The sequence below is a fragment of the Mustela nivalis genome (genome assembly GCF_964662115.1).
Source record: "Mustela nivalis genome assembly, chromosome: 12".
NCBI lineage: Eukaryota > Metazoa > Chordata > Mammalia > Carnivora > Mustelidae > Mustela > Mustela nivalis.
In genome coordinates this window covers 181,170-197,342 of record NC_139031.1, presented here as the reverse complement: position 1 = coordinate 197,342, position 16,173 = coordinate 181,170, and the positions used below count along the sequence as shown (strand labels likewise).

Genomic DNA, 16,173 nt, shown 5'->3' with positions numbered 1-16,173 from the left:
GGCAGGCATCCAAGAAGAGGTGACACCCTCCCCCTTATTCCTGGGAGGGAACCCATTCATGAAACGGCCTCGTTCCCTTGTGATGAAGCGGTGCGGAGAAGGACTGCGTGTAAAATGGGACGTAATCGCGTCTATGCTGTGGGACACGAACACAGAAATGAAGCTGTGAGAACGATGTTATTGGTCAAACGATTTCAGGATCAGTGGCTGGAAGCCCACCGTCAAATGCTGCTGGGATGTTTTACTCACAGGAACAAACACGGTCACTAGAGCGTGGCTCATAAGCTACCCTAAGAGGCCAGGGGTCTGGGACAGACTAACGAGATACTACACAGCTCTTAGCAGGGTAATTACACCAGCAAAGAACGGTCAGCAAGTACACTGCTGAAGTCAAAACCAAGAAAGGAACCCAACGTACAGAAGGGCGTAAGGACATAGGGTACGACACTTCCATCAGCAGCAGGAGAGAGCAGGGGCCACGTGCATCTCCCCTGGGCCTCACGTGGGGAGGGCAGCTGCCTCCAGGGAACTGCACGTCTGCAGTGGGAAAAGCTGTCATTAGATGTGTTTCTGAACGGGTTTTTTCCAGGTGCATGTTCGCTTAGTTTTTTAATTTACATATAATGTATTGTTTGCCCCAAGAGCACCTCACTTAGTTTTTAATGTGAAGATTCTCATTAATGTGTTCAGCAAAACCTTCTTCAACATCTTTTTAAATGCCAAGCGCTGCGTAAGACTCGGGCTGTGACGGGAACAAAATGTCGTCTCCCCCTTGAGGACAGCGTGGCGCAGGGCCAGCACGGCACAGGACAGCGAGCTGCGGCCACAGAGCCATGCTGCGGAGAATCTGCAGGGACTCAGCCCCGCTGAGCAGCCGCTGTCCCGGAGCTGGAGACACTTCTCCCCGGTGCACCCGCTTTGTTCCAGACTATCTGGGGACACCTGTCACAGCGGCTGCTGGACGGAGAGACTGCTTCTGTCTGGAAGGAGCACGGAGATGAGATAGCATCTTTTCCTGGAGCAAAGGCTGGGCAGGAGGGCCAGAAGCCTCCTTGGAACACTGGGGGCTCCTCAGCTGTGACACAGGCTGCTGTGGGCACTGCGCCCCATGGCTGTCCTGCCTCGCTCCCTGCATCGCTCGGGAGAGGGGAGCCATGCGAACGTGGCTCCCAAGCTGCCCGAGTGCCAGGGGGGCAACCACGTCTGCCTGGGGCCCAGAGTCCCGAGCCTTTGGCAGGCCTCCTTGCTAACCTGCCAGCTTGCAAGTAGGAGACTCCAAACCCCTCACCCTCACCACTCTAGACAAGTAGATCAAAGTCAAAGAAAAGGACGTTTTTAAGTCTAGCACCTCCCATGGCCCTGGTCCTAAGCTAACACTCACCACCCTACCTCCTTCAGCCGTGCACCTGAACGGGACAGCTCCAGGTGTGGGGCTGTCGAGAAGACATGGGTCCCACCTATGTGGGGGACCAGGCCCGCAGGCCCAGGCCACAGGCCCTCCAGATCTAGGTGTAAACCACAAAGTCCCACAAAAGTTCCTCTCCACTCTGCGCAGGCAGGAAAACTGGGCAAAGCCCGACTGGCTGACTCATTCCCTGCCCGCCACAGGTCAGCACAGGCCACTGCCGGGGAACAGGGCTGGATTTTCACTCTCGTTTTAGGCACTGGTGGCCTCACAGCACCTCATACATCTATTAGGAGGATTAGGTTAGTCTTATCGGTGAGTCAATATTAAACAACAAAGCTCTAAATAGCTCCTAAGCTTTTCTTATACAGTGAATTCTTTAAAAGGGTTTAGAACTGAAATTGTCTTCTGTCTGGATTCGTGTGTTTGCATTTGCTTTAGACCCAGCACCCAGGAAAAAGAACTCCTATCAGATTTATCCACGTGACCTCATTAAAATGAAAGCTAGTTTTTCCTTGTTTCTGTTTTCACAGCAACTTCTTAATCCTATAGGATTTAAAAGTAGACACTACAGACCTTCTCACTTTTAATTCCATGAAGCAAGTGTACACCCTCTTCTCGCTGGTCAGAAAGCCTTCACTTTCGGCTCCTGGTTTCCCTCATCCACAGTATCTTTATTCTGGTAACGCATTCCTATTTATATCTCTGGCATTTGAGCCATGCATATTTCAACGAGCAAACAGAAAAACGGACTTTAGAACTCAAGTTGTTCTCCTTCACAGAAAGCCGAAGGGAGGCCCAGGACACAGTCACATGGCCGCTCCTCTCCTGAAGGCGGGTGGCCTGTAGCAGGCTCTTCCTGTAAGCCCGAAGGTAAAATGAGCCACACGCAGGTGTTTCTGCTCTAGAGCTAATATTAATAATAAGAGCCTTCCAGAAAAGAAAACATCCAAGACAGATGCTCGTCACTGCAAGAAAACTGAGCGTGTCTTTCTGGACTGCTCCAACCAAGGAAGACTGTTTACAACCTTCATCCCAAACTACCATGTTCTTTCTGCTCCAGCTGATGTCATGGCGAACCAGAGATTTTCAGAGACTCTGCCCTTAGATGTCGCCATCCCACTGTCTGATGTGGATCTCGTACAGATCGCCCCTGAGCCACTCTGAACCCAGGCAGGAGGTGCCTGCGAAGGAGACCTTGTTGAGCATTTAGGGTGTCCGAACCCCCCAGAGGTGCGTCCGATGGTGGGGAGAGGCCTGAGGGGCCCAGACATCCCGGAGAGAGCAACCCGACAGCTCCGGGCAATGTCTGCCTGCCCCGCAGGAGGTCTGCCTGTCTCCTGCAGAACTTTTTTTTTAAAGAACTAGTTGCAAATAATAAACTGGAATATTTTAGGTAAAGTCTACATTTCTGATATTTTCTGAAAATAGGAAGCTGGGCATTTGGCACCTGCATTTCCTCACAGTAACAACCGAGGCTTGCACGGAGTAGCTGCCAGTCGCCCCCAGCATCCCCACGGCCCCCCGCGTCGGCTCTGCCCAGCCACCAGGCCATCAGCTCGCCCTGGGCCAATACCTTATTCTCATGAAGGGTTGGTCAGGGATTAGGGGTGAGACCTGTGTCTTTGGAACAGAGTAAAACCAAAAGGACATTGCTCTGAATGAACTAATGCCACACTCCATCTATGTGAGAAAACCAGTAATGAAGAATCTTTCCTATACATTTAAAAGCCCCTGAATGTGGCCTGTTTCATAATGGCAGAAAACTTAGCTTCCTGAACTAGCCCCATTTCGCATCACACAGCACCTGTCGGGCAAGCCACAGGCACGGACCTACAGATGCCCCTCCACGCTGCTCTGTGCACGAGCCAGCCAACCCCAGGCCTGCTGTGAGGAGAATCCGCAGAGGGAAAGTCGCGAGCCGTATGCTATTTTTTAAATGTTAAGTGTTTCTTGTTGCCCACTGAAATAGTGCCAGTGTTCTATTTGTTAACAAAATGTCCTTGATGAATGTGGGGAGTAAAGAGCGACAAGAAAGAAGCATGAAGTATTCCCAGAGCTTTTCCCTGAAGCATCAGCTGTGAAGGCATCGAGGGAAGGGGAGCTGTCGCCCAGGTGCAGGCTAGGACAGGTGTGCCGCTGTAAGGACCGGTCGACAGGGACAAAACGGAGTACAGCTGGGTCTGCAGTTTCATGACGGCCCCGTGCCAGCGGTGTCGGCAGCCTCTTCCTCCCTTCCCCATTTGGGACAGTCTGCGTGTGCCCATGGCTTGTGGCAGAGGGCTGGGAAGTATGGCCTGAAGAAGGCAGCAGGAAATGGCTGCGTTCAGCCCCACAGAGCCCCGTGAACCCTGGAAGATGAACCCCGCAAAGACATGGTTCTGTTCACCATGGCTCCAGGAGGACAGTTAGTACCCGTGAGTGAATGCCACTGTGGGCAGCCTCCGCGCACACCAGTGCCCGGACCGCACAGTGACGGCGTGAGGGGTAGGGTTCTCACTCCCCACGCATCTTCAAATGGCCGAGCATCACCTACTGAGAATGCAGCAGACAGCGCGCTGGCCCACCTGTCTCTGAGCTGGAGGTATCATGGATGGTGCTGCTGGGCCTGGGCTCACCAGACGCTCACCAGAGGACTCTAAATTCTGGCTCCTGTCTGCACTGATTTTTCCTAAATATCTTAATGTTCGCTGAAGGGAACGGACCTCAGTGGCTACGATGATAGCTTTGTCTTGAGGCGCTGGCTGGCAGGACCTGTGTCTCATCTATCCTCAGAGCTGGCTAATTGGTCAGCTCACGGCTTTGCGCAGGGTGGACGCTCAGCCCACCTTAGCCATGGGGTGAGCCACATCATCTGCCTCTTCCTGCTCAGAGCTCCCCTAGATCATTTGGAAGATGTGGCCTTGGGACCATGTACGCGCTGCCAAAATCACAGATCTTTAAGGCTGCAGAGATCTCATTTTTCAGCTGAGGAAGTAGAGGCTCCCCAGGGGACTAGAAAGGGCACAGGATGCCCATCTTAGTAGTGGTCCGAAGCCGTCCTGTCCCGCGTGGGGGCCCCTGGCTGCTGTGAGGACCCGAAATGAGTTGGGTCCTCAGTGTATGTGCTGTAAGCGCAAATCAAATCCTCATTCCTAAGACTTAGTATAAACAAATTCAAAGTTTCTTATCAATATTTTATATTGATTATAAGTTGAAATAATAATGGTTTGGATATTTTTGGATAAAGTATATTAAAATTAATCTCCTCTTTTTTCACATTTTAATGGGGTAACTAGAATATTAAAAATTATCTATGCGGTTCACCTACTATTTCTTCTAGGCAGCACTGGTCTAGAACAAAGCCCATGTGCGTAACTTCTGGTCTCAAGTCCCCCTGCAGGACACCAGCCTGTTTTAACACGTAGTCTTTGATTTCACTTTTTGTCTTGAAAATGAATGAAAAAGAAAGACAAAAGGTTTTTGCTTCTGTTAGAATGTGGGTGCTATCACAGAACCTTCTGAATTTACAGACTGTGAATATGCCTAGCCAGAGTACAAACGGTTCCAGCGTGTGCGGTTTGACCTGGAGAAGGTAAAGTGAGCAAATCTGCTGTATTCACAATAGGTCTGTCTTCAGGAAAACAAAAGTCTCATTTCCCTGTTTGATTTCTGGTGTTTCCACATTCCTAACTGGACTAAAATCATCTGGGATGTGACTAAAATTTTTAAATGCGAGAAATCAGATAAAAATACTCATTCCATGGATAATGGAGTTGCTTTTGCAAAGCATAACAATGCTCATGAAATTATTTTAGTAATTCGCTCTTGTGTCAAACCACGGGTCCTTTTACTGGTAAGGGTTAAGGCTTGGGGAACAGGGCGGCTGGGGATGGACAGTGGGGAGTGTGTGCTGTGGTGCGTGCTGTGAGATCCGTTAACTCTGACGATTCACACGCCTGTACCCCTGGGGCTAATAATACATTATATATTAATAAAAATAACTTTAAAAAAGTTTATTATGGGAAGGATTCCCTGGCCCCCAGCAGTGGAAACAGACCTTTTTTTTTGGAAGATGCAGGTGACTTTAAAACATCAATTTTCAGAGTGAGGGGGAGCTATCAGCCTGCCCGGTTTCCCAGCTGAGCCCCTGTACTCACCAAGCGGCTATCTTACCTTTGTATTTTCCTGTTTGAGTCCTTAGAAGCTCTGTGCATTTTGTCTCTTCCTCCTGTATTTCCAGATGAAATCGACATTCTGGGTGAACACTGTTCACCTGGTCAAGGTTTAAAAAAAGGAAGTAACTAAAAATTTCACCATAAGAGGAAAGTCAAACAACACTTCTACAAAACAAAAGAAACTGCTCATGGTTCTAAACTGCTCCCCAAATAACACTCACTTAAAAGCAATCACCTTCATATTTCTGACATCATTAAAAAAATCACTTTGTACAAGACTTATAACACAAATATAAACCTAACAGAATTTTTTTCTGAGCAGAAAACAACTTACTAACATAACTAACGTAAACAAGTTAACAACAACTTAACATAACTAACATGAACAACTTACTAACATTGTATTTTGTTTGTACTAATTTGGCAGCAATAGAGTTTTTTAATCTAATGATCTTTCAATATTTGAGTCCTCCATTCATAGCCCTTGATTTAATTACAGTACATACATGTGTACTCTTAAGACTATTCTTAATGACCACACGCTAGCCCAGACGCCAGCCCGCCTCATCTACGGACAGCCTCTGCACTTGCTGAACAGACCTCTAATAGGATAACCTTGTTTGCAGAGCCCGAGGTCACTTCTGAAAGTTTAGAGTTTGGTGTGAAGAAGATTTTCAAAAAGATTAGAGGGGTAAGTAGGGAGAGGAAGAGAGGGAAGAGTGGTATGCCGCCCGACCAAGAGGTGGGTGATTTCTCATAGTGACCTGTCGCGGAACTAAAGCTGTGGGACAGGGGTGGGGGCAGTGATATCGCCTGTGAGCGCTGGCAACAGACAGAGCCCCACGCTTCAGTCTTGGAAGAAAAGAGTCTCTGAGCTTTTATGAAAATCCAACGTTCTCTCTTCTTTATTTCTCCCCATCCCAAGTATTTGTACTGCAGGCTGGAGCTGCACAGCCCTGCTCGGTCTGAAGAAAATCTTACTTCCCCTGGGAGGCTGTCGTACTCTGGGTAGGTGACGGCCACCTGTGTTCACTGACCCTACTATCCAAACACTGGATATAACGTTTCTAAACAGAATTAAAAGAAGTAAATGCTGATACTTTTGCCACAATTACCCTCACTTTTAAAAAGATACAAAGTGTCCTCCCCCCCATTACTACTGGACAGCCACCCACTGTAGAACCTCCTAGTTTCGGACAGACTGTACTTCTCCTGTATAAACAAGTCCATGGTCTTTAAATTTTAGAATTGGGAAAATTTTGTTCACTTTACAAAATGTTTGTCAAGGGATAAAAAGACGCTATGGTTCCTGACATTCTTGAACACGCAGAGCAACGACTGACTGGGACACCTTAGGGATCACAGCTGCGTTAGCCGGAGTAATCCTGGTACTTGTGACGACCAGCTCTTTCAAAGCATTAATGACTAACAAGGGTCTTCTTCTTCTTTTTTAAAGAAAGATTTTATTTACTTGACACAGAGAGAGAGGGGACAAGCAGGCAGAGCGGCAGGCAGAGGAGAGGAGGAAGCAGATCCCCGGACCCTGAGACCGTGACCCGAGCCGAAGGCAGCCGCCCAGCCCCACTGGCCCCCCGGCGCCCCTAACAGGGTCTCCCTAAGCCCCGTTCCTCCGCAGGACAGACCCGGTGGCCTTCAGCCCAGACGAGGGGCTTTCGTCGGTTCCCACGCCCTCAACAACGAGACACAACGTCCCCGCACAGCTGCGTCCGGGGCTTCACGGCCGCGGCTCCAGCCCCGCGATCCGGAGGCAAGACGGACACACGGACGGACGCGCAAGCCCGGCCTCGGCGCGGGAGGAGAGCAAGAGCCGGGCCGACCGTTCCTCCGGACACAAGGCAGCGCTCTGGGGAGCCGGAGAAGCGGGTCGCGCGGTCGCGAACCCCCCGGTGCTCCGGCGCCCCGCGCCCCCGCGCCCCGCAAGGAGCCGCGACGGAGGAAGCGGCGCGCGTCCCAAGGGAACTTGCCGAAACACGAAACAAGCACAAAGCAGCGACGAGACCCAGGAGGGGACGCAGCGGCGCCCGTGACAAGGCCGACTCCGGTCTCCCTCGGGGGGACATGGCCTCGCTCGGGGCGACGACGTGACCGCCCCGCGCGCCCAGCCTCACGCCCCCGGGAAGCAGCGGCCCAAACAGCGCCTCCTTGACCCGGTCCCGCTTCCAGCAAACCGGGGACCACGCGGACGGGACCGACAGCCGCCCCTTCCCCGCCCGAGCCCTCGTCTGGCCCGCGGGGGAGGGTCCCGGGGCTCCTCCGCCCACCCCGTTCCCGACCCGGACCCCCGACCCGGACCCGGACCCCCGACCCGGACCCGGACCCCGACGAGCGAGGACCCTGGGCCGCCCCCGTGCCCCGCGCCCGGACGCAGGAGAGGAGCGTCGCGGGCGGGAGCCGCGCCCCAGTCCGCGGAGGGAGGACGCGCGTGGGCTGCGGGAGCGCGGGGGCCGCGGACGCACTCACGGGGGCGAGCAGCCAGCCGCAGCAGGTCAGCAGCGCGGGCGGCAGCAGCGCGGGCGCCCTCATCCCGGCTCGGCGGACGCCAGCGTGGGCCGAGCGCGCACCCCCGCTCCGGCCCCGGCTCCGGCAGTCGGAGCTCCGCGCGCCCTGCAGCTGCCGCGGGGCCGCCGGAGCGCGTGGGCAGGCCGCCTCGTCCCCCCCGGGCCGCCGGCCTGGCTGCTCCCCGCGCCCGGCGACTCCGCCCCCGGCGCCCGCGGCCCCGCCCCGCGCCCCTTCCTCCCCGCGGCCCCCCACTCGCCCTCCGCCTCGCTCCCAGAGTCCCCAGCTCCTCCCCTCCCAGCCCGGCGCGCTCTCCGCTGGGCCCGGCGCGCTTCCCCCTCCGCCCCGCGTCCCCGCCCCGCGCCCGCTCCCACCGCGCACCACGTCCTCCAGCCCGGCCCCGCGCGCCCGGCGGCTGTCGGAGCAGAGGGACGAGCGCAGGCAGGCGAAGGGCTTGCGGTGGCCTCCAGGCTGCACGTGGAGAGGTCAGCGGGAGAGCGACTTGGGAGTGACCCTCTTTGGGAACGAGGAAACGGCTCTGGTCGTGGACCGCCGCGGGTTTGCACCTACCTACGTCCTCCTCGTTAAAAAATAAGCTGAAGGCGCCCCCCAAAATTTCCAGAAACCCAGTTAGGTTGGGTGTGCTGCCTTCGAAGCCAGTGGGGTTGGGTCGGGGCAACTGAAACGTAAGAAGAAAGTTGGGGTGCGTTTGGGTGTGGGCGGACCCCGCATGTCGGCGGGTCCTGCCCAAGCCAAACCAGGAAAGCCATTTTGTCCTCCCGAGTGGCGAGTGGCGAGTGGCGAGTGGCGAGCGGCGAGCGGCGGCAGCAGAGGGCCCGAGATGGAAATGCGCACATCCGGCAGCCTCCCCTCAGCTCTGAACACCCCAAAGGATTATTTCAGCGCTAGAGCTGGCTGCTATCCAGCAGATAGAAAAGCACCTAGAAATGCAAAATGAAACGGGTAATTTTTGTTGTGGTGTTAACTTCCCGTGCGAAAATAACTGCTTACACGAAGCCCAGAACAAGAAGAGGACGAAGTACCCCCTCGCCCTCTACCCAGATTCAGCTGGGAAGCGCACCGCCTAGGCTTTTTATCACTTGTGTCCTCTCTGACCACCCTACCCTCCTGTATCAATTAATATCTATCAGTCATCTGTCTGTCATCCGTCATTCTCTCTGTGGGGGAGCAGTCTTAGAGGCCAAGACCGGACGTTCTAGGTGGGTAAAGCGTGTGGTCTAGAAGCGTGCTGACCTTGGGTCCTGTTTGATAAAGATCCCTTTTACTCACTACTCAACCCGTGACAAGCCAACAGACTTCCTGAGCGATATGCCCATTTGTAAATGAGAATAATGACACTTGCCTTCTCCCTTGGAGGGTGGCTGTAGGAATCAAGATCATGACTGCGTCCGTGTTTTGCTGTTCCTCAAAAGTACTACCCTGGGTTCAAGGCAATGTGTAGGAGTTCGTGTGATGGGAAGTAAGTGCGGCCATAGTGAGACCTAGGCTAATGGGAGAAGGAGACGTTGACTGCCTTTGGGAGGCCCTGGAGGAGAACATGCGACTGGTTAGGAGAACGGTTACGGGTGGGTGATCAAGGGTGGAGAGAGGCAGCATCTCAGAAGCACCAGGGAGCCACGAATGTGCTGAGAGCATCACAGACATCAAGAAGTATGGCCCATTCGGGAGGCTGGAGAACGTGAAAGACTGTGTTGACCCGAGGGAGGATAGAATCAGTGTTGTGTGCGTCCTGCTCCCTGACACCTCTTCTCACCACACATGCCCTCAGCACCCGCACCTGACTATGTTCTGAGGCGTCTGGGAGAGGCTGTAACTATGAGATACTTTTCAGCTGCCCTCCCCACCTCCTGCCTGGACACCCCTTCTGCCAGCTCCCCCTTGCCCACACAGCTTACCCGGCCTGGCACTGTTTTTGCCAGTGGCTTCCCTGGGTTTTCCTGGCTCAGCTCTGAGCCCATGGTGGAAGCTGAGCAGGTCAGAAGCCCAGAAACCCATTGGTTTAGTGAAGGGAAGCTTTAGGGCTTTGTGGTCAGAAGAGAGTGAAATAGCTCAAAACTAAATACTTTCCAAAAGAGAAGAATAAGCTTTGAATACTCATAACTCTGAGGTCCTTTCAGTCCTTCTGCCAAGAATAGATGAATAACTCAGGACCACACCTGCTAGGGCGGAGAGTCATGGCCACACTGCACGAGGCCATTGTTAACTTGGACCTGTGAGGAAACTCACCGTTTGCTGTCCTGCAATTTAAGTGTCTTTTAGAAGCCTGGATGCTAGAGGTCCATAGAATGCGCACTTTCTTTTCCCGCCTAAGAAAGCCTTGGGCTTTGGGGAACACTTCACATCATTCATGAGCTCACAGCGGTGTGCTGGGGAGAGCAGCAGAGCTCACAGGAGTGCCCTTCCGGACCCAAGCCCTGGCCCGGCACCTCTCGGGTAGAGCACATGTCCCTGGCCCCTCGACGCCCTGACTCTCAGGGAACCCTGGAGCACAGCTGCCGCGTCACCTAGTATCAGGAGGCTGCGTCAGCTCCCCAGGCTATGCAGTACCGTCCCCAAGATGCGCATGGCCTACTTCTCAAGGGATTCTGAAGATAGAAATCAAACATGAGCCACGGAGAACACTCGCACACATTTTTAAAAGTATATGCATGGGAAGTGCTGCTTTCAGGATGTGCCCCCCTCAGCCCCAGACTGGCCTGGGCTTCCTGGGTGCACAGATGCAGTGCGGACTCAGGCTCAGGATGGGTCAGTGGGATCTGGGCTGCTCGTCTGTGCAGGCCGTTTCTGGCCCTTCCTATTTTCAGCCACAACCAACCTATTCAATGAGATGGATTCCTTTGAGTAAACTTCCCTTACGCCTGTGGCTTTGTGACACCCTGGCAGCCCTCGGTTCTTTCTGGTGAGGATCTCTTTTCTAGATAGAAAAGGCCCAGTGCTGTGGGTTAGCAACACCTTCAGCTGCTTAATGTAAAATTCTCACTACCCTCCTCCACCCTAGCCCCGTCCTGCACCAGCTGGAACCCGGGGCCAGAGCCCAGTGCCGGGAGCTGTGCACAGCACCATAGGGTAGGAGCCTCCCCTCCCCGGACTTACCCGCACACCCTTCTGCACTGCAGCCCGGGCATCCTCCAGAGGGAGGGTGGGAAGAGTCAGGAAGCTCTACTTCCCCAGCACAGTGAGGTCTGCAGGCCTCCTGTGCTCCCACTGTCCTCAACACCCTACACCTGTTGCCCTCTGGGTGCAAAGGGTGCCCCTCAGGATGGTCTCCCTTCCACTGGGATCGCCTTTCCTCTCCAGACCATTTCTCCTGAAAGTCCGTCTGAAGATGGTCCTTGGGAGGCGACAGCTGACTAAGGAGACAAAAACGTGACCTTTGTTTTTCAGACAGAGGCAGCCAGCCAGATGCAGCCTCCTGTTCAGACTTCCCAGGCATCAGAGTCACTGCTGCTTCCTTCAGAGAACACAGGCCGAGCTCCCCAAATGGGTCTTGAGGTGCTTTACCTGGGTGGGGGGAGAGGAAGCACCCCAGCTCCCTGGTGGAGCAGGGCCATGTTGAGCACAGTGGGGTCTCCCCTAAGTCTGCCCTGCTGGCCTCCTTCTCTAATTCAGCTTGGAACAGAGCTTGGCAACCCCCCGTCCATGGCCTAGCATCTGACGTTGAAATGTGGGGTGCTCCTCACAGCTCTCTGGCCTTTGGGTTTCAATGGCTGAGCCACCCCCAATGTTCTTCCAGTTCTGCTGAGCCTGGCCCAGAGACCTTCAGAAGAGGGTCTGTCCCTGGGGAGGCCGCAGTGTAAAGGAAGCATGGTAGTGTGTGTAAGCCGCACCTGGAACGTGCAGTTTTGTAAGCAGCTTCGTCTGCCAAGTAGTTCACGTGCAGCAAACCTGGGTGGGAGGAAAGGGCTCCTGCATCCTCGTCACCTTTCCAGCCAATGTTCTTTTATTCCCTTTAAAATTATTTTTATTAAATCATACATGGACAGCAGCTTCTTAGCTCTACACATGTATCTACATTTTTTTTAAAAGAAACATCCTGGCTAATAGCTTTTAAGATCTTTTTTTAAAAAAAGATTTTATTTATTTATCTGACAGAGATCACAGATAGGCAGAGAGGCAGGCAGCGGGGGGGAGCAGGCTCCCAGCTGAGCAGAGAGCCCGATGCGGGGCTAGATCCCAGGACCCTGGGATCATGACCCGAGCCGAAGGCAGAGGCTTTAACCCACTGAGCCATGCAGGCACCCCAGCTTTTCAGATCTTTGAGAAAAATCTTTAAAAAGGTTTCACATGTCCCCTGAAACCTACAAATTCAGCATTATCAAAGGAGGAATGCTTCTACACTCTTTCTTAGTTCTTTCTTAGTTCTTTACTAGTGTGTAGCCTTTTTAGGTAGGCTTCTTTCACATACCAACCTGCATTTAAGGTGCCTCCGTGTTTTTCTGAGGCTTGTTAGCTCAGTTCTTTCTAGCACATTCCACTGTTCATCTGTTCCACAGTTTAGCCACTCACCTGTTGAAGGATGTCTTGGTTACTTCCAAGTTTTAGCATTCTGAGTAAAGCTGTTGTCAATATTCATGAACAGATGTTTTGTGTGGACATAAGTTTTCAGCTCATTCAGATAAATATCTAGGGGTGTAATTGTTGGATCGTATGGTAAGAACATGTTCAGTTTTGTAACAAACTGCCCAGCTCTTCCACAACAGCTACACCATTGTGTTCCCACCAGCAACCAGTGTGAGTTCCAGTTGCTCCACTTGCTGGCCAGTGTTGGGCCTTGTCAGTGTTCCAGATTCTGGCCATTCTAGGAGGTGTGTAATGGGATCTTATTATCTTACTTTTATTTCCCTGAGACCATATAAGGAAGAGCATCTTTTTATATGCTTATTTGCCATCTGTATATCTTTTTTGGGTGAAGTGTCTCTTTCAGATCTTTAGCCAATTAAAAAATGTTTTAAATTTAATTTAAATGTTAAAAAATTGTTTTCTTACTGTTGTTTTAAAATATTTTTGGAAGTTTTTGTAGTCTAGTCCTTTATCAGATAGGTGGTTTGCAAACATTTTCTCCTGGTCTATGGTTTGTCTTCTCAGTTGCTTAATGTGTCTTTCACAGAGCAAAAGTCTTTAATTTTACTAAAGTCCCACTCACAGTTTTTTCTTTCTTGGATTGTGCTTTTGGTGTTGTATCTAAAAAGTCATCACCAAACCCAAGGTCATCTAGATTTTCTATTTGTTATCTTCTAGGAGTTTAATAGTTCTGCATTTTACCTTTAGGTCTATGATTCATTTTGAGGTAGTTTTTGTGAAAGGTGTAAGATACGTGTCTAAATTCAGTTCTTCTGTATGTGGATGGACTCTTGTTTGTTGTTCCAGTAGTATTTGATGAAAAGACTGTCCTTTCCTTATGAATTCTGTCTGTTCCTTTGTCAAAGATGAGTTGACTGTTTTTGTCTGGGTCTATTTCTGGGTTCTCATTCTATTCCACTGGTCTATTGTCTAGTCTTTTAACTGTCTTGTCTTTTAACATAGTCTTTCAACGCTGTCCTGATAACTGTAGCTTTAAATTAAGTCTTGAACTCTTAATAGATTTGTATTAGTCCTTTGAGTCAGTTCTCCTTCAATACTGTGTGGCTGTTCTGGATCTTTTGCCTCCATATAAATGTTAGAATCAGTTGTCCATATCCACAAAATAGCTTCTTGGCATTTTGATTGGATTTGCATTGAATCTATAGATTAATTGGGGAAGAACTGACCTCTTGACAATATAGAATATTTTTATCCATGAACATGGACTATCTTCCCATTTATTTATTTCTCCTTTGATGTCATTCATCGAATTTTGTAGTTTTTCTCACGTAGATCTTGTACATATTTTGTTTGACTTCTAGCTAAGTCTTCAGAGGTTTTTTGGTGCTAATGTAAACAGTAAGTTTATCTTCCAGTTGTTCATTACTGGTGTATAAGAAAGCAACTGACCTTTTTTTTTTTTTTTTTTTTTTTTTTTAATTTGACAGAGAGAGATCCCAAGTAGGCAGAGAGGCAGGCAGAGAGAGAGGAGGAAGCAGGCTCCCCGCTGAGCAGAGAGCCTGACGCGGGGCTGGATCCCAGGACTCTGGGATCATGACCTGAGCTGAAGGCAGAGGCTTAACCTACTGAGCCACCCAGGCGCCCAACTGACCTTTGTATATTATCCTTGTATCCTGCAACTTTGCTATAATCACTAATTGGTTGTAGGAGATTTTTTGTGTTGTTGATTCTTTGGGATTTTCAATCTAGACAATGATGTCATTTGTGAACAAAGGTAGTTTTATTTCTTCATTTCCCATCTGTGTACATTTTATTTCTTTTTCTTGTCTTATTTCATTAGCTAGAACTTCCCTTATGATGTTGAATAGGAGTGGTGAGAGGGGATATCCGTGCCTGCCTGATTTTAGCAGGGAAGTATCTAGTTCCTCACCATTAAGTATGATATTAACTGTAGAGTTCCCTCCCTAGCCCCCCAATCTTTTTTAAATTGAAGAAGGCCCCCTCAATTCCTACTTTATTGAGAGTTTTTATCATGAATAGGTGTTAGCATTTGTCAAATGCTTTTTCCACATCTATTTTATGTAATAACATGATTTTTTTTCTTTAGCTTGTTGATGTGATAAATTATATTAATTGATTTTTAAATGTTGAATCAGTTTTATATACCTGGAACAAATCCGACAACTTTGTACAGTATAAGTATTTTTATAAATTGTTGGATTTAGTTTGCTAATATTTTGTTGAATATTTTTGTATCCATGGTCATGAGAGATATTGGTCTGTAGTTTTCTTTTCTCACAATGTTCTTGTCCAGTTTTGGTATTATGGTAAAGCTGGCCTTATACAGTGAATTAGGAGTAGTCCCTCTGCTTCTATCTTCTAGGAGAGATTGTAGAGAATTTGTACAATTTTTTCCTTAAATGTTAGGTGAAATTCACCAGTGAACCCATCTGGGCCCACTATTTTCTGTTTGGGAAGGTTATTATGTATGGATTTAATTCATTTCATAGATACAGGCTTATTCAGATTTTCTATTTCTCTTTATGTGAGTTTTGGTAAATTGTGTTCTTTAAGGAATTATTTCATCTTACCTAAGTTATTGAATTCATGGACATAGAATCATTCCTAATATTCTTTTATTATCCTTTTAATTAAAAGTGATCAGTAGTGATGAACTTGCCTAGAAGTTTATCAATTTTATCGAACTTTACAAAAGAACTAGCTTTGGGTTTCATTGATTTTTCACTAATGTTTTCCATTTCATTGATTTTTGTTCTAATTCTTCATTTTCTTATGTTTACTTTGGACTTAATTTACCTTCTCCCCCTCTAATTTCCTGAAGTGAAAGTTTAGATAACTGACTTTATCTTTCATCTTCTCTAATGTGTGCTTTCAATGCTTTAGACTTCCTTCTAAGCCCTATTTTTCCTGTATCCCACAGATTTTGATAAGTTGGATTCAAATCCATTTTCAAAAAACACTATACCACGACAAAAGACACATCCTTGTATAGATATAGTGACAAAGAGCAGGAGAAGAAAAAACACTGAAGTCAGCAGCTCCAGGCTTGCATCCCAGTGAGGACTGGCCACGCTTTCTCTCAGGCCTTAAAGTCCCCATCTATGAAATAAAGAAGTTGGCCATGACAATCTCTCAAGCCCTCCTCTGGTTCTAACACTTTGAGACTTTAATATGTCTTTTGGGGAATCTTTTAATGCATGGAAATGTCCTGTTCAGTAAATTTTTCCTTAAAGTGTAAAAAAACCCCATATTATACCACTTTATAGGTAGAACAACTACCTTATAACAGAGTATCCTCAATAAATCCTTCTGTCCTTTATAATTTGTCTTTCAATTTATGTGTTCATAAGCTATAACAAAAATCACTTCTATTAGTATTTTGAACAAATTGTTATTTGTTAGATCAATTGGTATTAAAAAAAAAAAACACCCAAGATTTAGTTTTACCTTCAGTTCTTCCTTCTCTAACAATCTTCTTTATGGGGATCCAGGTTTCTAACCTATACCATCTTCATTTTCAACAAAGAATTT

General features: G+C 49.3%; 1 protein-coding gene across 2 annotated transcripts in view; it reads right to left on the bottom strand.

The window, feature by feature from the left end:
* Positions 1 to 9,202, bottom strand: part of VIPR2 (vasoactive intestinal peptide receptor 2) — a 56,948-nt gene extending 47,746 nt beyond the window's left edge. For both annotated transcript variants that reach the window (XM_082692154.1, XM_082692155.1), the window contains exons 1-2: positions 8,044 to 9,202; positions 5,561 to 5,660 (exon numbers count right to left, since the gene is read on the bottom strand). In XM_082692154.1, the coding sequence (XP_082548280.1) occupies positions 5,561 to 5,660; positions 8,044 to 8,106 (163 nt within the window). In that variant the 5' untranslated portion in view covers positions 8,107 to 9,202. The remainder of the gene's footprint in view (positions 1 to 5,560; positions 5,661 to 8,043) is intronic.
* Positions 9,203 to 16,173: the final 6,971 nt, after the last annotated feature.